The sequence below is a fragment of the Paroedura picta genome, chromosome 8, assembly GCF_049243985.1.
Source record: "Paroedura picta isolate Pp20150507F chromosome 8, Ppicta_v3.0, whole genome shotgun sequence".
Lineage (NCBI taxonomy): Eukaryota > Metazoa > Chordata > Lepidosauria > Squamata > Gekkonidae > Paroedura > Paroedura picta.
Window position 1 is genome coordinate 77,119,379 of NC_135376.1, and position 24,815 is coordinate 77,144,193.

Below are 24,815 nucleotides of genomic sequence, written 5' to 3' on the forward strand. Positions count from 1 at the left end.
GCCTCACTGTGGAAGATAATAGGTAGCTTGTTAGTAGCTACGGAGATCCCAGTGGGGCAAATCGTATCCCCTCAGGCTGTTTTGGGTTGGGGGGAAGCACAGGGGGAAGGCTGAAGCCCCACTCTCCATGAGTCATGATGGCAGTGCCTGGGAAGTGCCGGACTTCATAACACGCCTCTGTGACCAACCAGGAGACATGGCTGGTGAAAACATCATACGCTCATTTCCTACAGCTGTTTTTTAAAACGGAAACTGAAAAGTCAGGCGGATCGATGGGCTGCTTCCCATCTCCTAAATGCTGAGAGCACTACATTTTGCAGTTTGCTGTGAGCCTCGTTCCCCTTTGACGTGCACCCCTTTCTTTCTTCCTTTCTCCCTTGCCTCCCGCAGAATCAAGCAGCCGGCCTTGAAGCTCCATGGAAACAAGGACAGCTTTTGCAAGCCCTGTCACATGACCCAGCTCGCATCTGTCTGTGGCTCTGATGGACACACTTACAGCTCTGTGGTGAGGGAGGAAACAGAAAATAACAGCCATGTACACTCAAAACAAGGGGGATACGTGGGGCTCTATTCCGAGGGAAAGAAGCTGCCGTCCATTCCAATTTCTGGCTCCGGCTACTTGTACACAGATTTGGAAATGTAGGAAGAAGCAGCAGGACGAGAGCTAGTAGGCTGTAGTGATTAGTGAGTGTCCGAGCAGGAACTGGTTTGTTAGACCGGGTCAGGAGCTTGTGGAGTGACCCTCGAGCTAGTCGTTTTGTCTGAGCCTCACTCACCTCACAGGTGTGAGGTGTGAAGCCGTGTTGAATAAACTTGGGGCCATTCCGCACTCATTCAAAATTGCACAATGGTTGCAAATTGAATTTGCTACTCAACGATGAAACGGCAGCTCAAACACTACCTGCTAGCTAGATGGGTCTCTCCGTTGCAACGAATCAACTCAGATTCGTTGCAACATGTTTTTTTTTTAACCTTCCTTAAAGGGAAAGGGGCTTTATGGGAGCATGATAACGGCCTCCCATTGGCTGCTCGTTTGATTGACAGCCAGGGGCAGGACAAAGCTCGGCAATATGGCTTCCTGGCTAGCGATTTTTGCCGAGACCGGAAACCTGTGGGAAACGGTAGAAACGCAACTGGATTCCACTACAAAGGCAGGCATGCATAACGACGAATTCCACTATTTAAAATGGCATTTTTTCATTCCACAACCAATTTGCTACATAGATCTTGATGCAGAATGGCCCTTGGAGTCAAACTAGCCTCTCAGTTCCTATTTGCCCCCAGGATTGATCGTGTTGACTTTGGGGCTGCCACTGAACTCAGACCTCTGTCCCATTATTCTTGAATGTGTATGCTGGTTGAGGGCCATTTGGAAGACTCTGATAACTGCCTTAGTCCTTTCTTGTTCTGTCAGTTATGCATCTGAACTCCAGCTAAACTATCCTGGCAATTAACACACACACACGTACCCTGGCCACCCTTTCTCTGAGAAAATTCTGTTCCCTTATATCTGAAGAAGTGTGCTTGCACACAAAAGCTTCTATCTTGAATAAAAGTTTGTGGCTCCTAAAGGCGCTGCTTCACACTTCACAGAGCTGTTGTGAGGATAAAATAGAGAAAGGAAGAGTTCTCAGCTCCTTGGGGGAAGGGCAGGATAAAAAGGTGCTACCTGACGGATGCACATCAGAGCCAGTTTGCGGCCCAAGGGGCTGCTATAGGAACTATGATGACTGGGGAGGCACTTTTACCTCAGAATTCCTGTTTCCTCAGCAGCCCCTTCCTTTCTCAAGTAGTGGGGGGCACAGCACCACCCACAATGGCCCTCTTGGCTTTAGCTAGCCCTCATGCAAACTGCCTCGCAGTCTAGTCCTACTTTCGCTTAGTCCAAAAGCAAACAACTAGTCAGAATGAACTCCCCCTGCCCATCTCAGAAAGAGGAGCATGCAGAATAAACGGTTTTCATTCCCCCCCCTCCATTTTCTATTTTAGGGGAGGAGACATTCTCTACATGCTTTATGGCTCTTGAAGGGTTTTATTTTTTAACAGCTGCTTCCTGTCATAAGGAGAAAGGCTCTCTGTACATGCTCAGATGCCCTTCACCCTTAGCTCATACACACAAACACACAGAGTTACATTTCCCCATTTCTCCAAGCACCGAGAAGTTCTGTGGGAAACCCTGCTTGTGTTTTTCATTCTCTTCACAACACTGGAGGCTGAAGGCATTTCCCCACTATTTGCTGTTTTTACAAATATACAAGTACAGCCTCAGTGGAGGCACTCCTGCAGGGCAGGAGATCTGTGACTCCCACCTCAGATTCCCAGAGAGGGAGAGAGAGATTCTGTAAAGTACTTCAATTCCCGGCCCTCTGCCTGCTTCTTCTTCTGCCTGTTCCAGAACTGTGATTCTGTTTTTCTTCTCCTTCACTCTGTTTCTCACGCAGGAAACTGCCTCTTCCCTCTCAGCTGAGGGAGATCCCCTTTTCTAAGGTTTCCTGTGCCAGAAGGTTGGGTGTGTTGGCAGCAAAATATAAACGTGACCTTGAAGCAGTTTGTTCCAGTGTAAACTTGCAAGAATTACATACAGACCGATTAGTGGGCTCTTGTCCACAGACGCTTGTGCTGGAATAAAATCCTGGTCGTCTTTGAGGTGCCCCCAGACTCTGGTTTGTTTTTGCTGCAGCAGATTTAACTGGGCTACCCCTGGGGGGTTATTATTATGCATCCTTTCATGGGTACTTGAACAGCGCTGTCAAGGGAACCTTCTCCTAACAATCAGTGCTGAGGAAACATCATCCAACCATTCTGAGCCGTTAACCTAACAAAAAGGGTAGGTCAGACCTTATGAATCCAAATCAGCAACCAAGTTAGCTGCCCTTGTGAATGGTCTCCATCACACCTGAGAGGATACTTGTGAAATGGGACTCATTCTTCCATGTGCTGAGGGAGCCGAAGCGGCAGAGATTGTCTTTCGCAGAGCCAGCCCTGCAGTCATCTGTTTTCTGGTATCCATGAGGTAGGGCTAAGGTGACCAGTTTCATTTGACTGATCCAGCTCCCGTAGATGTTATGGAGAAGGCAGAGTGCATGGAAATAGGCTCAGGTATAAGACTGGAAACCAGTTTGAATGAAACTGCCCTGCTACTCTGATGTGGGCTGATCCAGAACAAATTTTGAGTCAAGTGGCACCTTTAAAACCAACACAGTTTTATTCCAATTGTAAGCCTTTGTGTGCACACAGAAGCTTACAACTGGAATACAACTTTGTTGGTCTTAAAGGTGCCACTGAACACTACTTCAGACCAACATGGCTACCCATTTGAATCTGTGGTCTGGTCCAATTGATGCTGCTGCCCGTTCCAATTTCCGGCTCATCTGGCTCTGGTTTCTTGTACGCAGATTTGGAAATGTAGGAAGAAGCCGCAGGACAAGAGCTAGTGGGCTGTAGTGGTTAGCGAGTGTCCAAGTAGGACCTGAATCATGCCCTGGGCACACAAACGTTCAGGATAGCCCTGACAGGTAACCTGAAATAGCTGCCCCAGGTGGCAGATTTTGTGGATATGGAATTTCCGAAGGATGCCAGCCTGCAGGTGGGACATGGGGATCCCTGGAATTACAACTCATCTCCAGAGTTCAGAGATCAGTTTCCCTGGAGAAAATGGATGCTTTGGAGGGTGGGCTCTGGCGTTGTTCCCCACTGATGCTTCTATCCTCTCCAGGCTCCATCCCCAAATCTCCAGGAGTTTTCCAACCTGGACCTGGCAATTCTACCCCCAATCCCCACCAGTGGTCAGAGACAACCTGGCAACTTTGTCTCCAGTTACGAACCAGCCGCCACCTGCCCAGCAAGCCAGAGGAATCAGCCCTCCTTATTGCTTTCTCGTTTTCCCAACCTCCTTTAAAAGCGGCATGGCAAGCCATGCATGCTGGTGTCCAGCCTCTTACAAGCTGCCATTTTCTCATGAGTTTAGCTGCCATTTGTGGTTGGTTGCTGCCAGGATAACTAAAATGGTGTCCCTGCTCTCGTGAGACATATTTGTGAGACGAAGCAAATTTCTGAGAGGTCAGGAAGCCCAAGCAAAGGGGCAAGGAGAGTAATCTCCTTGGGGCAGAGTATAGCAACGGGCTTTTGCCTCTACCTCGGTGGCTAGACACCCTAAGCCACCACTGAGCCCCAAACCTCTGTAGCTAAACCTTGGCTTGGGATTCAGATACAGCACCGAATTAGCTCAAGAATAGTAAGCATAAATTGTCCAAAAACTGAGGGAGCACTTTTACGCATCAACAGAATTAAGTAAATGATCATTTATATCTTAGCGGAAGCACCAGAGGTGATCTTGCCGAGTGATACCAAGGATAATAGCCCAATAATAACACCTTTGGTATTCCTGCTAATGCATAACCACATGGACTTCTAAAGAAATTGTATAATTATATACAGCCAATTAGTAGAAACACTTGTGGAAGTATAATTAGGTGATTTTTAAAGATAATATTGGGTAATTATGAGCTAGTACTTTTAATTTCTTGAGAACAGTTACAGTGTTCATTGCTAGACAGAAATTTGTACAGCTCCCACTAATGCAGCTATGGTTAAACGGAAAAAGAAAAAATATGAAGTTAAAGCTGAAGAAAGACAGTAATTTTGAAGACCCCTGAAATTGGTCTGAGAGGCTTCAGTTCCTGTAGAATGAATATGAACTTGTTTTGTCTCTCTGTTACTACTAGCAAAACAGAGTGTGCAGAGTTTTGAAACAATATGCAAATCTGCAGTATCTGTTAGAGGTGAAAGTAAGGTGAAAGTAGGGTAAATATACACACTGTGAGCAGCATAAAGATGCACAGAAACCTAAAAACTGTGGCTTGGGGCCCCCTGAACCAAACAAAAATGCCCCAAACCAGTCAATTTGGATCCCCCTCTCTCCCAACCACAGAGGAAAGTGAAACCAGTCTTGCAGCCATTTCAGCTTAACAACGGAATGAGTGTGCCCATCAGCTTGCAGCCATTTAAATGTAACAGCTGATAGGCAGACCCACCTCACTGTTAGGTTTAAATGGCTGGTAGCCATTTCACTGGTCAATTTTGCTTTCCACACTTGGAAGCAGGGGGAAATTAAACCGACTGGTGAAATTACTCACAGCCATTTAAGCCTAACAGGTCAGCTACAGACCCACACTGCTCAGCTGATAGCTTTAAATGGCCCAGACAGCTGTACTGATCAGTCAAATAAATACTACTAATAATAACAAATGTTTAGATAAGGCACCTTCTCCAAATCAGGCCAGGTTTGTGCTGAATTTTGGCTCATGAACTGGTTTGTGCTCATCTCTAGAGCAACAATTCTTTCAAACCACTTTCCACACTATATTATTCTTTATCTCTGTTCTTGATTATGCATGTTACTATGCTGAGGTGGCATGCCATTGATTCTTACATTGTGAATATGTTTGACTGTAAAAACAGCTGACGGTAGTAATAAAAGTTAGGTCAGAGGTCAGCTGACTTTGCTGCAGTGCTATAATGATGAGCTGTGGGTGTCGTCTGTGTGACATTACAACACAGTACAGTGAAGCTCTACAGGCCAGTGTGACTCACCAAACTCATTTGTGTAGCTCCTGTTGAGCTCCGCTGACCTACTTTTCCTGCCTTCTGGCTATTGGAACCAGGGAGCCTGTCTCAGCACAGCCTCCTGCTTTTTCACATGTACATTTGCATTTGACTCTCACTAAACAGGGAGTGAACTTTGTGAAGAAATGCCCTCTCCTCGCCCCCCCCCGCCCCCAGGGTAAAGGTACTCAGAGACTTACCTCAAGAACCTTGTTGAGTTTTCAGTCCCCTTTGGAAAATTAGATATAATTTCATATAGCCCTAAAGTCAGCTGGGAGCATGCAAAGAAATCAAAGCTGGCCAGGAGGCAGAATAATTGTCAGATTGCTCTGCAGAGCAGCTGGGAGAGTTTTTAACAGGGAGGGAAGATCATTAGGACTTAGACTTCCCTCCATTGCATGCTGAACTCTGGTGTGGAGCATTCAAGCCTGACCACGTTTAAAGGGTTGCCAGCCTGCAGGTGGTGACTGGAGATCTCCTGCTATTACAATTATTCTCCGGGCAGCAAAGATCAGCACGCCTGAAGAACATGGCTGCTTTAGAAGGTGGACCTTATGACATTATACCCAATTTTACTCCCTCCCCTACCTAAACCCCATCTTCCTCAGGCTCCACCCCCAAAACCTCCAGGTATTGCCCAACCCAAAGCAGGCAACTCTACAGTTTTTGCACAGTTTTGAATTTACCACCCTCTCTGGACTGTTAGGAGACCTGTAAATCTGCCCTTCATTTTCCCACCAAGAAAGCCCAGACCATTCTGTCCTTTTAAGCTCCTGTAATGACTGGGGAAGGCACTGGCAAACCACTCTGTATTGAGTCTGCTATGAAAACGCTGGAGGGCGTCACCCCAAGGGTCAGACATGACCCAGTGCTTGCACAGGGAATACCTTTACCTTTTTAAGAGTTTCTTTACTAGGATTCTCATCTACCCATGCCTGACACACACACACCCATCAGTTATTAGAATGTTTGTGTACATCAGGGATTTCCAACCAGGGTTCTGGGGAACTCTGGGGTTACATGAGAGCTCCCCAGGGGATACATGGCATTTCTGTGAAGTTCAGAGGGCCCCTGGTATCACTGGAGCCTACTTCCCCTGTTGTTCTAGGCCTAGTCTCTTTCTCCACAATGGGAATGGTAAAGGTTCGATTGATAGGCTGGCTCACCACTTCTGGGGTACCTTGGAGCCTGAAAAATATTTCAGGGGTTCCTCCATGGTCAAAAAGGCTGATGTACATCCTGTGAAATCACAGCAGGTCAAGTCAGTGGCTGGGAGGGAACCTTCATCGCTTGCAGGATACAGGCTGCCATTCTGTAGCCTGTTACAAAGCATAGCCGTAGCCCGATTACTTCAAAACCAGGACACAGCAGGAAATTTCATTCAGGGAGATTAGCACTAAGACGATTCATTGTTATTTGTTTCCTTTCTCGCTGCCTGAAGAGTTAACGTTTAAAAAACAAACAAAACTAACAGGATCAACAACCCTGGCTTGCCACAAAGCCCTTCTGTCGCAATCTGCCCTTGGATTTTGTCAGGATAAGCAGAAGAGGACTTGTTGCTAGGATGTAGATCCCTCCGACTAGTGCGCTGGACCAAGGGAGAGGTTTTGTTTTTTGAGGACGAAGCAGAAGGCAGTGGTATTGTGCATTGCTTCAATAGCACTTAAGAAGCCGGTCACAGGGCTGCTACTGACCTCAGAGTTGGGTGTCCGTAATGAGTTGGAGACCAGGCTTATGCAAAAGAGAGGAAAGAAAATGAAGCAAGCTGACGAGGGCTGTGCCTTCAAAGAATTCTGTGGAATTTATTTAAGGCAAAGCAGAGTCAAAACAAGCCCCGGCTTCTAATAAGCCCATTTTCAAGAACATAATCTGTCTTCCTCAGTGACTCTGCAAATGATAAATCATACATGGAAAATGTTTCATGCATGGAAAATGTTTGAAAAATGTTATGCATCCCTATTGTTCTGAACCTGGTTGATGGATCAGCTGCCATCAGGGAGCAATTAGGAAACATTGTTCATGGCATTTGGGATAGCTAAAATGAGCATGTGACTATTCGTCTGCCACTTAGAATTTCAGATGAATGTTTTTCTTGGTTCATAGTTTAGGGGTGGCACTCTCTCTTGCCTGAGGGCATGTGCCCTTTGTTGGGCAGGTTAAATGGGGGCTGCAACATGAGGAGGGGCATGTCAAGGACAGGAGAAGAGCGAGCAAGATGAGGCCAGAGCCAGCAGAGCTGCAGCATCAGAAGATGTGTTTAACTCGATCAGCAGGTGCTTAGGCCGCGCTTCTGGCACCCTCCTCTGAGTATTTCTCATTCTCTGTCTTGTAGTGTAAACTGGAGCAGCAGGCCTGCCTGACCAGCAAGCAGCTGACAGTCAAGTGCGAGGGGCAGTGTCCGTGCGCAACTGAGCACAGCCCGACCTCAGCCACAGATGTCAAGCAAGGTCAGCAAGAATCTTTTGCAAATACAGTGGCTTGTGTCCTCAGCTTCCCTTGCAGAGATAAATGCAAGTGAACAGAAGTGGCTGTGAGAGGGGCATTTCCACCCGTTCTAGGGCAGGGGTGGCCAATTTGTGGCTCTCTAGGATGGCATGGACTACAGTTACCAGGAGCCCCTGCCAGCATGGACATTTGGAGAGCCACAGCTTGGCCACCACTCTGGACCCTCCGGTCACAAATGACACGTCATAGGCTTGGCTCCAGGCTAAATTTTCCAGCAGCAGACTGGAGCTTTCCTGTGCGCCCCCCCCCCACACACACACACTCTGCAACCCACTCACCATGTCTACAAAATGCTACTCCTGGTGGGACACTGAGGAAAGATGTGGGAGTGGGGGTTGCATCCGGAAGCGGAAATGGCCAGTTCGGCCTGGATCCAGCCCATATTGTAGATATGGCCCCCAGTTGGGGTCAGGGGATATCCCACTTTGGAGCCTCTCCCTCTATTTGAAGGCTCTAAGAAACTGGGGGAATTAATTAGACATGGGGAAGGAACATAACCAGAAAGTAAACACAATGTCCCTGTGTCACCTGGAAGCAATGTAGGGACACCATTGGCATGGCAGAAAGACGCTCTGTTTTTTGGATGAAACTCTATGGTAAGAAGCTAATTACCATGGAGGTTTTGCCCACAAACGGGAGTGTCACCCGTAACATCTGTGACATACTACATCACTCTGGGTGTCGCAGGAACATCGTGTTTACTTCCTGGTTCTTCCCTTCTAGCTTCTTGTAAGTTTCCCCCATTCCCTGATCCAGTGGGCCTGGCAGCCCTAAGTGTAGAATTGTGCTGGGAAGGTGGACAGCAGGTTGTGTCTCCTAACAGCTGCCAACATGTCTGCTGCCTCCCATATCCCCTCTTTAGGAATAGCTGTCCTGTTCTGAAGGGCAGGAAAATGTAAAGCAAGGAGACCAAAACATTCAGCTCCAGAACAGGTCAGTTTCTGTTGGACCAGAAACAGTTCAGCATTTGGTCCAGCGCAGTTCCAGAACGGATTCGGCTCTGCTATATCTTCTCCTGCCAAGTTTATTGCAAAGGGATGGAACATTGTGAGAAACCCCTGAGATGCATGCATTGCATCTGACACACAGAGCACACCCCCTTCCTGCAATGATTTCGATGTTTCATCTCTTCATGCCTCTGCTCTTTCTGCTCATGCACAGCCTTTGGTTTTTCAGAAACCTGCACTGGGCAAGACCTGGCAGACTTGGGTGATCGGCTCCGTGACTGGTTCCAGCTGCTTCATGAGAATGGCAAGCAGAACAGCTCCGGGAGCGCAGGGGCCAGCCCAGTGAATGGTATGCAGACTGCTTCCCTTGTGGTATACATCCGCACGTACATCCTCGCAACATCCGTAGCTCTGTCTCAGAAAGACTGACACGGAGCCGTGTAGTGCCCTGGAATAGTCTATGCATAGTTAGTTTACTAATATTTGTACCCCTGAGCTCTGTTCTTCCTAAGGGAATGGAAAACCTAGGAGGCAAACCGTGCCTTCAAGGAGTATCCTGCAGCATCACTCTGCTAGGACTGTACCACTTCAGAGGGCAGATTGTGAGCTGCATCAGTGAATGCAGCCCCATGTCAGAAATCCCCCCTCTATGGAACGCTTACATATTAGGGGAAAGGGTTCTAAGCTACACTTCTTCCTTGCAGACTCATTTCCCATGTGTGGCAAGTTTGGTTTATTATTTTGATTTCAGGTTTGTGGCAGAACAATCACACACATGCCCCTGAACCTCCAGCCTGATATTGTACAGAAATAGCTTTCTTTCTTTCTTTGAAATATTTACATCCATCCTCCCACTGAAAGGGCTCAAAGTCGTTCCCAAACGCTGTTTTATTTTTTAAAAAAATGAAATCTACACCAAAACCAGCCTATAAAGATACTTAGACTGCAGCCAGACAAAGAAACCAAGGTATTGAATGGTGTTTAAATCAAGGTAGTAAAATCTAAACCCATTTACTTTAACATTAAAACCTAAGGAAGGGGGAATACTCACATCAGCAAAATGCCTGAGTACCACAACTGAGGTGCTGCTACAGAGAAGACCCTGCCTCTTCTTGACATTTCTTCACTTATGAAAATGGCAGCATAAACAACAGAATGGCTCCCGTAGGTGATCTTAGCTGATGGGCCAGTCTGCAAGGGAGCACACAGTACTTCAAATATGTAATGATTTTGACTGTGTAGCCTCTCCTTCCCTCCTGAAGTTAACCAGGGAGCCCAGGCCCTTTGATGCACATCTGAATGAGAAGGGATAATGTTGTGCAATTTCAACAGCAAAGGACAACTCCTCAGGCTCCCCATCAAAGGCAGACTTGCCTTTTTTGACTCGATGGTGAGGCAGTTCATTCACACAAGTACTTGTGAGTGTAGCTTTCGGTGTGACTGCAAGTCTGGAAGTAGGCTGAGGATAGAAGCCAGTGGCTTTTTGTGAATCCACCGGGACTCATGCAGAAGAGTGTAAATGTATGCTAGCGGCCGCTGCTTGCGTGAATTGGCTTTCATGGCAGGGACCCCCCAACAGGTATGCACGTGGATCGTTGAACATAAAACTGAACTAGGCAAGCGGGGTTCAAGCACTCCTGCAGGAGAGTTATTTGGGATTCATGCGACAGGAGTAGTGAAGCACACACGGAATGTCTTACTGTCAAGGATCCAAGTTTTACCCGTCATGTTCTAGGTTGTTCTGGGAGTGATTGAACTGCAACAAGAAGGTTCATAAGGCCAGTCAGTGGGCTAGGAAAAAACTTACGGCAGCTGTCTTTCCATGCTTTGATCGGTGTCCCAAATGCAGAGGCGTGCACATTGGCAGCGGAGTTTCCACACAGCTGTTTTCTTTGCGTTCTTCTCCTGCAGCTGCCATTTCCCATCCATTTTTCCTGGCCACAACACCAGAGGAGGGTTAGCACGATAGCAAGCTGCAATTTTTAAAAGACGCCTCCAGAAAGCCATCCGGTGGTGTGTCAGGGGAAATGTCAGCAGTAAGTGGGTGGTGGTAGGAAAATGACACCGGGGTGCGTGGGACTTTTACAGGGCAAGAAAAAGCCTACGTTCCCCCCCCCTCCAGATGACATAATAGCATACATAGGTTGAGAACTTTCTAAAAGGACCAGAGCAAAGCAAGTTTGGGAAAGGGCATTCCAAGGACAAGGAAAGGACGTATAGAAGATGACATTATGTGGATGCTGCCCTCCACCCACTCCCGTCAAAAAAGTACTGAACTTCTGGAGCCAAAATGGAGAAAAAACCCTGTACGGAAGACCCCAAACAAAGGGCTTTGGGGAGTGGTCACCAAGAAAGGCACGTCATAGAATAGGCCTATAGGAGCAGGCCAGAGCAAAGCCTGGGCCAGACTTTCAGCAGAAGTTGTTCCATGTACTATCCCACAAGAATGAATGAATGAATGAACGAACGAACGAACGAACGTACAAATCGTTCCATATACTAGCCCACAATGTAATATGTAAACTGCCCTGAGCTGTATGGGAGGGCAGTATAAAAATCTAATAATGAATGAACAAACAAACAAACAAACAAACAAGCTGGCTTTCCATTACCGGAGCGCAATCAGGTTCTCTGCTGCTTTCAGTGTCCTCGTGCAGAGGAGCCTGTGCTCTCCTCCAGAAAGTGGGCCTGCAAGTAGAGTAGGAGTACTTGAAATGTTTCAACTATGCAGGAAGCATAAGAATAAGCTTTGCACTAAGCTGGAATGAAGCCCAAAGGCCTGCAACTGATAAGCCATATATTTCCCACGCTAAGTGGGGAGCCCTGACTCAGCAGCTTCCTCCGACGATTCTCTTTGAGACAGACGGCCCTGTTGAAATGAATGGGTGCGCGCAAGAGCCCAGCTGCTCCCTCTTTCGCACGAGACTCATTTATCTCAATGGAGCCTGCGTACACAGCTTGTGCCCGGTCTGCCAGTCTTCGCTCCAGCTTTTATTTTCCCTTGCAAGTCTTAAATGCCTGCGCTTTGGCTTGTGGAGCTTTCCAGGTTCCTACCCTGGAAGCGGCTTGATGTGTCATGCGACTGCGTTCCTTTCCACGGCATTAAAGAATTTTTGAGCCACAGCCACTTTAATCCACTGGGACCGACACCGGTAAAGTAGATTTGGTGTGTGCCGTTTGCCGGGCTCTCACGGGCTTTGAAGACTAAGTGATGTGTTTCAGCCAGGTGGAGTTGTGGAATGTTTCAGAAAATCTCGCCAGGGGGTTGTGGCTGGCCCGTATGCGTTTCTGCATCGAGGCAGGGCAGGGGCATGCTTGCTCGTGGGTCAGAGGGAAGAAGGAGCGCTTTCTGTGTGGTCCACCCCCATGGCTGGTTGCCGCGTGAGTGCACACAAAGCAAACATTTTTGGACACTCATTAAAAATAAGTCCCCGGTCCCCGAGCAGAGTCTGCAGACTGGTCTCCAGTGTGATCAGTCAGGAAGATGATCGTTATTTTAAATGTCATCGAGCAAGAACCTCTGAGCTGAATGCTCCTCCCAGAGGGATTGCACTGGATGAAATCAGCAGCACTTGGCTTTCACACTGAGGCTTCTCTGCCACCCTGCTCTGCAAGCTTCCCTCCTTCAACTTCCAAAATGGGAGCAATTGGCTGTGATGCATCCCTGCAGGGGAACAAGATTTGGCCAGGCTGCCACTTGGTGTGAGAGCCAGTGTGATGCAGTGGTTAGGAGCGGTGGCCTCTAATCTGGAGAACTGGGTTTGATTCCCCACTCCACCTCCACAGGCAGCCAGCTGGGTGACCTTGGCCCAGTCATAGTTGTCTTAGAGCACTTGTAAGATGCTTTGAGACTCCTTTAGGTAGTAAAAAGCAGGGTACAAAACCCCCAGCCCTTCTTCTTCCTCTTCTTGACTTCAGTCTCTGACTACATGCATAATGTATTCTGTTTGCAGGATTCTGGTGGCAGGTTTCCTGAGCCACGTTCATACTGTCTGTTTTAGCTTCCGTCCATTTTCCAGTGGGTTTTACTTTGACCCATTCGATACACTGCATTAAAAAATTATGCCTGCATGAGTTGTGCAAACGTGCATGTTTTTCTCATGCCTGGGGCTCCGTTTACATATCCTGAACACTGTGTTGCTCCTCTACTGACCAGTCAAACGGATTTCCCGGTGTGGACAAGGCAGTCCCATTGCCAACAATTGCCATTAACACAACATTCAACACTTGGTCCATTTAGCCTTGTGAGTGGGAGGGAACATCGGTTGTCCTAAAGAAGTCCTGCTTCTGCTCATCTCTCCCATTCAGCTTCATATGCATTTTTTCCCATTTATTTTGAGGCTTATCTTCATCCAGACTTGAATACCAGCGGCTAGATAGCTCCTTCCCAGAATGCAGGCTGAGACCTCCAGATGCTGAATTTTGCAAATTCTATGATAATGACATTTTGGAATGTGACAGCCCTTATTTTCCCGCCAGCCTTTGCTGGAAAGAACAAAAGCACCCTGTTGATGCCTCTCCTCCCCCTCCCCCCCTTTATTATGCCATCTGTTTGCAGTGCTGGACAAGAGCCTGGTAGCCAGTTGCAAGGACTCCATTGGCTGGATGTTTTCCAAACTGGACACCAACGGGGACCTGTTCCTGGACCAGTCGGAGCTGGCAGCCATCAACCTGGACAAGTACGAGATTTGCATCCGGCCTTTCTTCAACTCCTGCGACACCTATAAGGACGGCCGCGTCTCCACCGCGGAGTGGTGCTTCTGCTTCTGGAGAGAAAGTACGTCACTGCCAGGGTTCCTAGAGAGCCACCGTTGCCTTGTGTTTGCTGCTCTCTGTCAGCAGTGCTGCCGTTCCATATGGAGCACTAATCAGTACAGAGACCCTCAAAGTCACGCACTGACCAATCAGCCAAGGGCTTCTCTCGCCCCATCAGTTCTGGCATCTCTGCTGGCACATTTCAGGCAGCTCCGCAAAGAGCTTCTCAGCCTGGGTGTTGTGATCATGTTTCGTCAAAGCTGATTTATCGAAATGAGAGTAGACTAGGATGCCCAGTATGTACGTAGTGTTTCATGGTGGGTTTTGATGCTTTTGGGATAGCACCTGGGAAATGCTTCGTAATGAAAGGCAGGGCAACAAAAAGTTTTAAGCAATCCGTCCCTGGATTCAAGATGGGGGAGGGGGTGGGAGTCTGTGTGAGACAGAGATGGCGGGGGGAGGGGCTGCTTCCTCACGGGCAGTGGGAACCCCCAGGAAGGAGATAAACCGGGTCAAGGGTAAGGAAAGGAACAGCTTGCAGGGTGAAGAGAGGGGTAGTGGGGTGCCGGTCCAATTGTGGGAGGGGCCCTATCTTCACACACACACACACACACACACACCCGCACCTGGATGCAGCCCGAGAGATCTCGGAACTAGTTTGACAAATGCTGGAAGGAGCACTCTGCATGTCTTACAGAGCCCCCCTGTCTTGTGGAGCTGGAGAGGATTCAGATCCAGGAAGCAGCGAAAAAGAAACCTGGTGAGTCATGGAATAAGAAGAGCCGAGATAAATATTTGGTGGCATTGTTTTTCCAGAGAAGTGGAAGGAGCTCTGGTTTCCCTGTGACATTTCAGAGAGCTGTTGCAGGTCATAGCACCACCGTTGCCTCCCCAATTTAGAAATCTTGGGTTATTAAGAAATTATGTATTAAATATGACTTGTTTTGAACGGCATGTTTCAAATGTTCGTGCTTATCCGTAATGAGTCATTCCAGTCATCTGTGTACCCCTCCTGTGACATAGCCCCGTGTAATTCTTCCCATTTTGCAGAAAGCGGGCCAAAGATGAATAGTAGCAGCTTCACCTAAATTGATGGTGAGAACCAAAACAACTTACCACTAAGGAGATCTGTGATTGAGATCCTCAGTGACTCTGGTGCTGGGGGAGGGGTTCTTAATCCTTTCGCTTTGTACTTTGGGCAGACTTTAAGCCCACCAATGCGACAATTCCTTTTTCAAGGAAACAGGAAGGAAGTGATTTGAACTGGATGTTTGTGTGTTTATAGACTTGTCCAGTCATGTTAAGTTTTTACGCAACTAGTGTTGCTAGGAAAAATACAGCTGTAAGTGGACTTTCCCACTGCCGTTTTGTGAACGTTTATATGCGAAGGCACCCCTATGGGATCAGTTCGTCTTTAACCGGGCATAGAAGATTAGCTTCCTAAGTCGTTCAAAACATGGCTGAACATAAAAACCACTTGGCCAGTTAATCTTCCACATTGGAAACCACTGCTGTTGCCTTCCCTCCAAGTCGAGCTTGCTTGGCCGTAGCTCCAGGGGTGCCCTGCTGGTGACCGTGTTTTCCCCGCAGGGGTTTTCATTCCCAGCTGCGATGAGGACGGCTACTACCGGAAGATGCAGTGTGATCCAGCCAGCGGGGAGTGTTGGTGTGTTGACCATCTTGGCATGGAGCTAACAGGGACACGGATGCATGGGACTCCAGATTGCGGTAAGGAAAATGCAGAGAAGAGGAGGGGATAGCAGGCGCTTTCACAGGCCATGGGGGAAAGCAAGGGAGGGAAACGGCAGTGGAGGGGAAAGCACAGAAACGTCCCATTCCTTTGGCTGTAAGTTTGGCCACAAAGGTTTGCTGTAGCAACCAATCATTGTTTTGCTTTGTGATCTGCACCCTCCCTTTTGTGGCTTAGCAGGAGAACATTCACTTTGCATGTGGACAGTTGCAGGTTCAGTCAGATAGTGGGCGATGTGAAAAACCCTGGGGAGGGGCTGCATTCAGAGTCAACAGCACTGACCTTGATAGAGTGTTGGCCTAACAGTGTAAAGCAGCATCCTGTGTTCTGTGGTCAACAGGAGATTCAAGGCAGCCCTACAGCCTACAATTCCTTTGTGGGGTGGAGCTCTAGAGACTTCATAGCCTCCTTGTGACCTGCTTGTCTTCAAAGCAGAGGGTGTGCAGAGGTGCAGCAGTCCCTACACAGGCAGGCATTGCTTGTGGGCCAAAAGAGCCTCAGCCCTCTAGAATCCACAAAGCAATTCCTGTCCATAATTCGGGGTTTCTTGTTGGCCCTGGAAGATAGGTTCACGTAGCTGTGTTAGTCTGAAGCAGCAGAATACATTTAGAGTCCAGTGGTGCTACTATTGTATCTGAGGAAGCGTACATGCACACAAAAGTTCATGCCTTGAATAAAATTTAGTTGGTCTTAAAGATGCCACTGGAATTTGGCCCCATAAGGGTTTCCCAAATGGATGGGAGTTAATTAATAGTGTGTGTATGACCATAAAAGGCCATATACGGTCATCATATCAACCTACCCACCCCCTCCCAAAATGGCCAATGATGGGCCTGGATGGGGCTGGAAGGGCAGGAGCCCCAAGTGGGCGTGTCCACAGCTCTGCTTCCCAACCATATTCTGCAACATCTCACCACTTCTGGGGTTTCTCAAAGCTTAGAGAATGTTTCAAGGAGTTCTCAATGGTAATAAAGTTGAGAAATGCTGCCATAATTGTTAGTCATGTCAGGCAAAACTTGGTTTCATCCTAATGTGGGATTGCAACTGGGAGAAAAAAGTAAGTTAAGTGAATATTTTCCTAGCAATGACTCTCTCTCTCTCCTCTCTCTCTCTCTGCTGCAGATGACATAGTTGGGTTCTCAGGGGACTTTGGGAGTGGTGTTGGTTGGGAAGACGAGGAAGAGAAAGAGATGGAAGAAACGGGCGAGGAGGCCGAGGAAGAGGAAGGAGAGGCAGGGGAGGCTGATGACGGAGGCTACATCTGGTAGAAGCGGCGACAAGCACAGTGTGGCTGGGATGCTGGCTGAAGGGCTGGGAGACGGCCGCCAAAACTCCATGGAGAGGAACAGCTTAACAAGAAGATCAGGAAACACAGTTGAATGTAACCCACTATGGCAGAACATGTTGTGTGAGAGGGGTGTGTGCGTGTGTGTCTGTGTGTGTATCTGGATGAGCCAGTTCTCTGGACCCTGCTGGGAGGGACAATCTGCTCTCCCCCAGCTCGGCAGAGATCAGAGCTTTCCTAAAGCAAGTGGGGAAGAGGGGGCACAGGATACTGCAGTCCAGGTCAGGGGGCCTTTCGTTCCATTTTATTTTTGAATTGTTGACGGCAGATTTCGCCTCCCAGCCGGATGTGAAAAACACACACCTGCCTCCCTCATATCTCTAGCCGTGGTAACCTAACAGTTCCCTCCAGTCACTGATGCACAGTTAGATATAAATACCCATGTGTGACATTTTGCAGTCTCCCTGTGGAGACAGCCGGGAGATCTGCTGGGAACTCCTGAGCTTTCATTACAGTGGAAGAGGCGGGATCGCCAGGAATTGAGTGGGAATGACTGGGAACAGCCCTTTTCTCCTTTGGCTAAATGTGAGAATCAGGACTGTGTTGTGAAAGGCCAGGCTACACATCACTGGCTCCAAATTTTGCTCAACAGTTATCATATCAAAGGTCTTTTAAGGCCCCTGGAGGCAATCTCAAGATCTTGGTCTTCCTGGCATACTTCATCTGCATCCCAGTGTGGAGTTAATTGCTGGCTTGTGGTCTCCTCTGATAAGCTCACACTTGCCCATTAGAGCGCTCTGGGGAAGGACTTTGCAATGTTCTTTCAAACTTCTCAACTGGATCGTTCACTTAACTGGTGTGCCAGCCGCAGCTGTGGAATGACGGCTCTCCTTATTCACCTCCTAATGCCTGTTTTGCTGATAGGGAGGCTGAGGAGTTCTGAAACAGAGCTGGCATCACTCATCAGTTAAATGAATAAGATCATGGGTGGTGGAGGACCAATCAGCAGAGCAGATGGCTAACTGGGCATGAAGGCTGTCCCTAACCAGAAATGACATCGTTGTAAGAGAAGCAAAACCATCCCCCCCCCTTCCTGCTGACAGCACAGTAGCGATCCCAGAATTGTCCTGTGCGTCTGCAATGCATTGATTTGTTTCTAGCTAGAGGTACTAGGGGAGCCACGGCTGCTCTCCTTGAGCGTTTGTTTTCCAGTTCGGTGGAATGGGGGTTGTTCTTCCGGACAGCCTGTTTTGTTGAGTCGCCTTGACAAACTAAACTCTCGTTTGGAAGGGCTTGCGTCTGCACTTCCTCCACCTTTGGATATTCTCCCTGCTTTGTGGAAGGGTGTGTTGTCAGAACGGTATGATTGCAACGGTATAATGTGTGCTTGCTGACATGTATGCCCTAGTGTGTAAACTGATGGCGTGCGCTTATGTGCAGGCTGTGCACATTTGTGTGTGTGCATGTGTGTGTGTGTGTGTACGTGGAGAACAGGGGTAGCCGGCTTGGCTGACATTGAGCATTCCAGAGCTTAGCAAAAACCCGAGCTTCCGGTACTTCTGTTTACGCTTGGCGTGCCCCACTGCACCTCCGTAAAGTACACAAAAACACTCATCTCTTCTAAGCAAGCTATTCTTCGCAGTCAGCCCAGCCACTGGCTTTCAGCGGGACCATAATCGAGAACGCTACATGGCCCAGCTGTGTTAATAAATGCGCCTTGCTGTGTTAAAAGTCTCTACCTGCCTTCTTGCCCAGGCTTACTCTTTGTATAGGTCTCTGTCTAAAGACACATGCGTGCGCGCACATTTTGCCTCCCTCCTTTATTCAGCTACATCGCCTGCAGACAGAATAACAGACTGTGCCCAAGGAATACTCAAATGTGTTGCTACTGGAAGCTAGTGACCTCCTCAGTCAATGCCCTACGGGAATTTTTCTCTCCCCACAAGGGACTGTGGTTTTATATCGTCCTCCTCTTCCCTTTTTCCTACTAAGAATCAGCGAGCATCCTTTTACTATGTACCCAGTCTTTGATTTCTGGAAGGGGGGAAAAAACCCTTTTCTTTCAGTGTTGCCTTTGGGCTTTTCCTCTTTGATCTGCATCACACCCGTGTGTCTGGTACTACTGGGTTTGGTTTCCCAGTTATGCATGTTTTAATAACCTGTAAATACACTTTTGAATCAAAGAATCCAATTCTGCTCTGTAGGGGGGCAGCATCCTGAAATTTAGTGCAAAAGAAGAGAATTGACCAATAGATCTGGAAAATATGGGCAAAAGCGTTTGTTTTGGCTGCACTCTTAAAAAAAAAATCTGTTGCTACTTTCAAAGACATTGAAACAGATAAATACTCAACGCATTCTTCTTTTACACAACGTCTGACATATAAAACTATGTTGCATCTTTAACAGAAATCCGGACCTTATCAAACCACCTTTGTTTTTTATATTTCAGTTAGGTTAGCCATCTGATCAATTTATGCACGTCTTTCAGTCTTTCTGTCCAGCTCCTCTTCCATGGCACTGCCTGTTTTTGCCAGTCTCGCGCAAAGACCAATGGTGTAGCTGTAATAGCATTTAGAACCAATTCACATAATCTCTCGAGTACAAAGTCTGCATAATTGAATAATCATGTATCTGGTGTACGTGGAAATACCTGACCTGTCTGTGAAGTAATTACCTGTGATACCACATCCCGATAGTCTTGAGCACAAGCGCTACAAGTGGGGAAATTTCATCTCTCCTTCTTTACAGTACAATATTGTATTGTTCCAGCTGCATGAACAAGTCCTGAGATTTATAATTGCCTTTCCTTCTTTCAGTTTCATTGACACTGTGCCTAGGGGATGGACAGTCTTTTCCCCTCCCCCTGAGGAGTTGAAGATGGTGCATGGAGGCCTCGTGGTGCTCAGAAGTTTGGCTGGGCTTTATAAGCAAAATCCAGTCAACCCTTTGAGAAAACAAATAAACAAAAAACATACAGAACAAAAAGCATATTCAGCTGACTCAAAAGCAAACTTATTTCTCTGGCACGAGGTCAGGAGACTTGAGGGAGCCCTTGATGGGCTCCCATTTGGTTCCCCTTCCCACTAGTGCCTCTCATCAAACAAGATTTTGAAACTTATATCAGGGCCAGTCTGGGGAGAAGGGACGGCAGGCCCATGGCAAGAAGCAGGCCCACGCTGCCTCCTGCCTTAGCCAAAATTAAGAGAGGCCTGCTGTAACATCTGTTCCACTGACAGGTGCTATTCTATTACACATTCTTTCTACTTCTTCTTCTTTGGTGTCCAGAGCAGAACAGAATTCATCCTGTTGAAGCTCCAAGAGAGAAACTCTCGCTCATCCCTCTGGGGTTCTCTTTAACAAGGGGCCCCAGCTTTCCGGCTAAGGATGCCCTGCTTTTCCCCCTGCTTACCAAACAGCAGGGGCAGAAGTAATTCTATAGGGGCAGGCAGCCCCATCCCAAGAACCCCAGCACCAGGCGGTCAGTCAGTACTCTTATCCCCCATGATACGTCTACCACAGACCCACAGTATAATGCAGAAGACCCACAGGGTCTTGGAGCATGCCCTGCAGAGGGTGCCTCTTGCTACTGAATAACCACAGAGCTGGGTCTCTTGCATATCTGAGGTGACTGTTGACCTTTTGGGTCAGAAGGCAGGCTTTGGGGGCCTCTCGGAACCCAGGGCCTTCTCGTTCTGGAAACACATCCCTTCCCGAGGATTTCATTGCATAGAAAAGCCAGCAGCTTGGATCTCGCCTAAGATTGAATGGAGACTGATTGTTAACACAGCTATTGGAGTCCCCCCTCCTTTTTCTTTGTACTTTCAATCTGTCAGTGTGGAAACTGCATTTTCAGACATGCTTGCTGCCTCCCCCTTTCCCTCGGCTTGGCTTTGCACTGCCAATTCCTCTCCTCAGTGCCGTGTTTTCAGCAAACTCTCTGCCAAGGCTGGCAGCTCCATGCTATACATACGACTTGAATTTGGCTCCCCTTCCTCAAGAGAACAGGCCGGGATATCATCTCCCATCGCCGTCTCCATATCAGGCATCAGTTTCCATCACTGTAGCAGCATTTCTCAGGCGTCGGTGACAGCCACACCTGCTATGCCTTCTTTGTGCCAGCCGAGCGGAAGGAGAGATAGGAGGGGATGCCTCTTATCAACCTCTTAGCATCCCTCCAACCCCTGGAGCCCAGATTGCGTTGCCAGGAAGCCTTGAAAAACACAATAGGCGCTCTGTCTTGAATGCGACGCGTGCATTTCAATGAGCGCGGTGCCCGCAAGGAACAACGTTTCCTCTTTTCTTACTGTTGCAAATTGGTCCAGTTGGCAAACTTAAACAGCTCTCTTCTTTGCTCATCTTCATGCGTCCATGGGAAAATGTGAGTGAGGGATGCATCTGCAAACACCTGTGTGAGCCATACTGTTCACTGTTGGCTTAGCTTAGCACAACGTGTGAAATGGCTGTATGGGTCAGAGCCTTGTAGTGTTCCAGCAACACATTTCCCACCCACCTCTTTTGGATTCTGAAGATCAGAACTGCCTGATTCTGTTCTCTAATTTTTCTTATGGCAAGAACTAGAAAACAGCTCGTTCAGACCTCAGAGGGGATATTTTGCTTTTGTTGAGCCCAGCAGAAATGGAGAGAAGACAAAGAGCTATTAGATCAGTTTCTTCCTTCTTTGAAGTCTGCAAGGATATCCCTTCCCTGATCTCCATTCTTTCCAAGTCTTCTCCAAGAACATGGACCTTTCCTCCTTTCCATGGGAAACTCAGGAAAGATGCAGAGGAGGAATGTCCATGTATGGAGGGGAATAATTGCTGGTAGTTTCTGTGGTGAGATGCTAAAACTACAGTAAATCACCTCGACTGGTGTATTCCCCAAAAGGTGCTGAGTCCCGGGCTCAAAAATGATTTGCGCTCATTTTAAACTGTAAATGTTCTTGAAACTCTTTCTCAAAAGTTACCCCTTGACGCTGGGTTGGACGGCTACAGGAAACAACATCACAGGGATGGCAGCTATTCCAGAGCAGGTGGTTTTGTGGATTGCAAACAAACGAAGGTAGTCCGTTCTAAGCATGCGCAAAATGGATTAGAGTCAGTGTCTGTGCCCTGTTCCATCACTGGTCACTATGGGACCAGGGTGCACATCCCAACCTGTGACAAAAGATGGGATCTCAGTAGTTCAGGGAGGCCCAGAGAAGCACTGCAGTACTGAGGCAAGTGCTCACCTGCACAGACTGCCCTGGGGAGCCACCTTCTGCATACCTGCTTCCTTCTCTGGATTAGGAGGTTTGCGTTTACAATTGGGATGATAGGTTAACTAATGTGACGCTTTCAAAATATATCCATATATAAACCCACACGCACCTCTTCTTCATTTTTGTGCACTGAATGCAAATGATTTTTTAAAATATATTTTATTACAGGCTTCCAGATCTGCCTACCTCTAAATAAGTACAGGTAGATCTGTATGCTCCATTCTATTACTTAATCCCTTTTATCTCCTCTGCCCTGGATTCTAGCTCAATGTTGATGGAAAGACTGTGTATATTAAAAGCCACCGGTGGACAAGTATTTCCAAGGTGTTGAAATAAATGGTTTAGATTTGTTTGTTTTTTTAAACACAACAACTACAGAATAATATGCTTAACAGCCAGAACTGAGAGAGAAGCAGACACCTGCCTATAGCCTGAAAACATATTTAAAGAGTCTTATGTGCAATAATAACTTTTGAAATTTAGAGTTAAAAATCGTGTTCAAGTGCTTCGATTTCAGTTTGTATATTTAAGTGCTGCAATTGTATCTCGGTAATTCTAGATGTTGAAAACAAAACCAAGTGTTAGGATGTACGTGTGCATTTGACGGGCGCTCGATCACCAAGGGTACAGTCCAGCCAAAGTTAAGCACTTAAAAGGGGCACACCGTCACTCTCAGTGGGCTCCAGACTGGCCCACTGAAACCAGTGTGACCCACAACTTTGCTTGGATCTTGCCCCCACGCTTTTCTGTTCCTAGGGACCCCCTCTCCCCCCCACCCCAGCTGTGACACTCCTCTATGGCTTCCCTATAGCTTCCTGGAAATCTGTTTCACATTGTCGGTCTCTGCCTAATACTTACTTACTTAACCTAAGGAAACAGGTACACACATACACCATTCCAAGAAATGAAATACGACGTTATTTTTAAAAAAAGAAATAAAAATTTATAAACACTCTCTTTTTTTTTCCTCTCTCTCTCTCTCTCTTCTTTCAGTTATGGTTTTATAAAAACGTGGGGGTCCTGAGATTACAGAGGCCATAAGAGGTCTGGGTTAGAATTCTCGGATATGGAGGAGCCTTTATTAAAGGGAGGTCATTTGAACATTGCTGAGTGTCAGGAAATTTCAACTGGGAAGGAATCCACGTGGTTAATGGTGGGGTTTCTCTTCACTTAGAAAGCTGGACCCAGATGGTCATAGAATCATAGAATAACAGAGTTGGAAGGGAACTCATGGGTCACCTATTCCAACCCCCTGCACAATGCAGGACAAAGTGAAGCCCAAAGTGAAGCCCAGTGAAGCCCAACCTCAGAAACAAAGCAGGGTCACCCTGCTTAGCAGTTTGTTGGACATCCAAGGTTGCTACGCAGAGGCCAGCAAGGGCAAACCATCTCTGTTCATCTCTTGCCTTGAAAAACCTACAGGGCCAGCGTGACATAGTGGTTAAAAGTGGCGGCTTCTAGGATGGAGAACCGTGTTTAATTCCCCACTCCTCCACATGCAGCTGGCTGGGTGACCTTGGGCTACTCACAGTTCTCTTAGGGCTGTTTTGATAGGCAGTTCTGTTAGAGCTCTCTCAACCCCACCTACCTCACAGGGTGTCTGTCATGGGGAGAGGAAGGGAAAGGTGACTGTAAGCCGCTTTGGGTCTTAAAAACCAGCCCTTCCTCTCTTATTAGGCTGTGACTTGAAGGCCCTTCCAACCCCCACCAGAGATCTTTCACCAAAGTTTACCAACTCTGGTTTGGAGTGGGGCCCTCAGGGCCTTCATGGTGCTTCTTCTCCTTAGGAAGACCCTGCCTGCCTGCCTTACTGTGGAGAACCGGAGTGAGAAGGGCAGTCCTGCTGGTTTGCCAGAGAGCACCCGTCCTCTGGACCGTGGGGGAAGGGAGCCCTGCCAGCAGGGAGTGGGAGGGATGGGGCCTCTGCAGCCTGCCCAAGCCCCCTTCCTGTTGTGACATGGACCTCGCACACTGTTGCTCTGTGCTGGGAGTAGTCCGCTGAGGGAGCCAACGATTCAGAGATTATGCTTTCCCCCTTTCCCGTGGTTGTCAGGGCATCCCTGTGGGACGGGCGTTTGCCAAGGCGCTGCGAGCTCCAGCTGTCCCTTCAGCTGCCTGCATTCCTCGGCTCCCTTCCAGAGCCTGACAATAGTGGGCCTGTTTGTGAGGGCTTTGTGCGCACAGCACCTGCGGGGGGATTTCATCCTCGGGATTCTTAGGACCTCTTCTCACTTTACGTTTTGCGCTGGCACGCCAAGGTTGCCCAGCGACAGAGGAAGCGCTTAGATGAGCACCTGTGGGCTTCTTCCTCACAGTCCCCCTCCTCTGGAGTACCAGCCCTGGGGAGTTGGAGCCCTGCAAGGCAGATTCTCCAGACAAAACACGGCTGGAGGAGGCCGCCCTCCACTCCCTCCTGGCCACAACCAGCCCTTCGCCGGCCTTGGTTAGAGACGGTTCTAGGGCCTCAGGGGGCCATCTCAGAGAGCCAGTCTGCGGTGCTGCTAAAAGAAACAAATCAGACCAGCACCATCGAGTAGAACAGGAGCTGGACACAAACATGGCACCGCAGGGGGGCCCTGTCCGAGTTGTGTGAGCCCCCAGTGCGAATGAGAGCAGGGATGTGGGATACCCTATGGATTTTCCATCTGAGGATCTCTTGGATCATTCTTGGGGGTGGGAAGTGTCCTCGAGTCACAGCTGACTTATGTCCAC

General features: G+C 48.1%; 1 protein-coding gene across 1 annotated transcript in view; it reads left to right on the forward strand.

Annotated features, from left to right (window-relative positions):
- Positions 1-23,058, forward strand: part of SPOCK2 (SPARC (osteonectin), cwcv and kazal like domains proteoglycan 2) — a 77,030-nt gene extending 53,972 nt beyond the window's left edge. The window contains exons 4-10 of the mRNA XM_077350466.1: positions 391-505; positions 7,937-8,051; positions 9,286-9,405; positions 13,615-13,833; positions 14,509-14,571; positions 15,402-15,539; positions 16,684-23,058. Of these exons, the coding sequence (XP_077206581.1) occupies positions 391-505; positions 7,937-8,051; positions 9,286-9,405; positions 13,615-13,833; positions 14,509-14,571; positions 15,402-15,539; positions 16,684-16,829 (916 nt within the window). The 3' untranslated portion in view covers positions 16,830-23,058. The remainder of the gene's footprint in view (positions 1-390; positions 506-7,936; positions 8,052-9,285; positions 9,406-13,614; positions 13,834-14,508; positions 14,572-15,401; positions 15,540-16,683) is intronic.
- Positions 23,059-24,815: the final 1,757 nt, after the last annotated feature.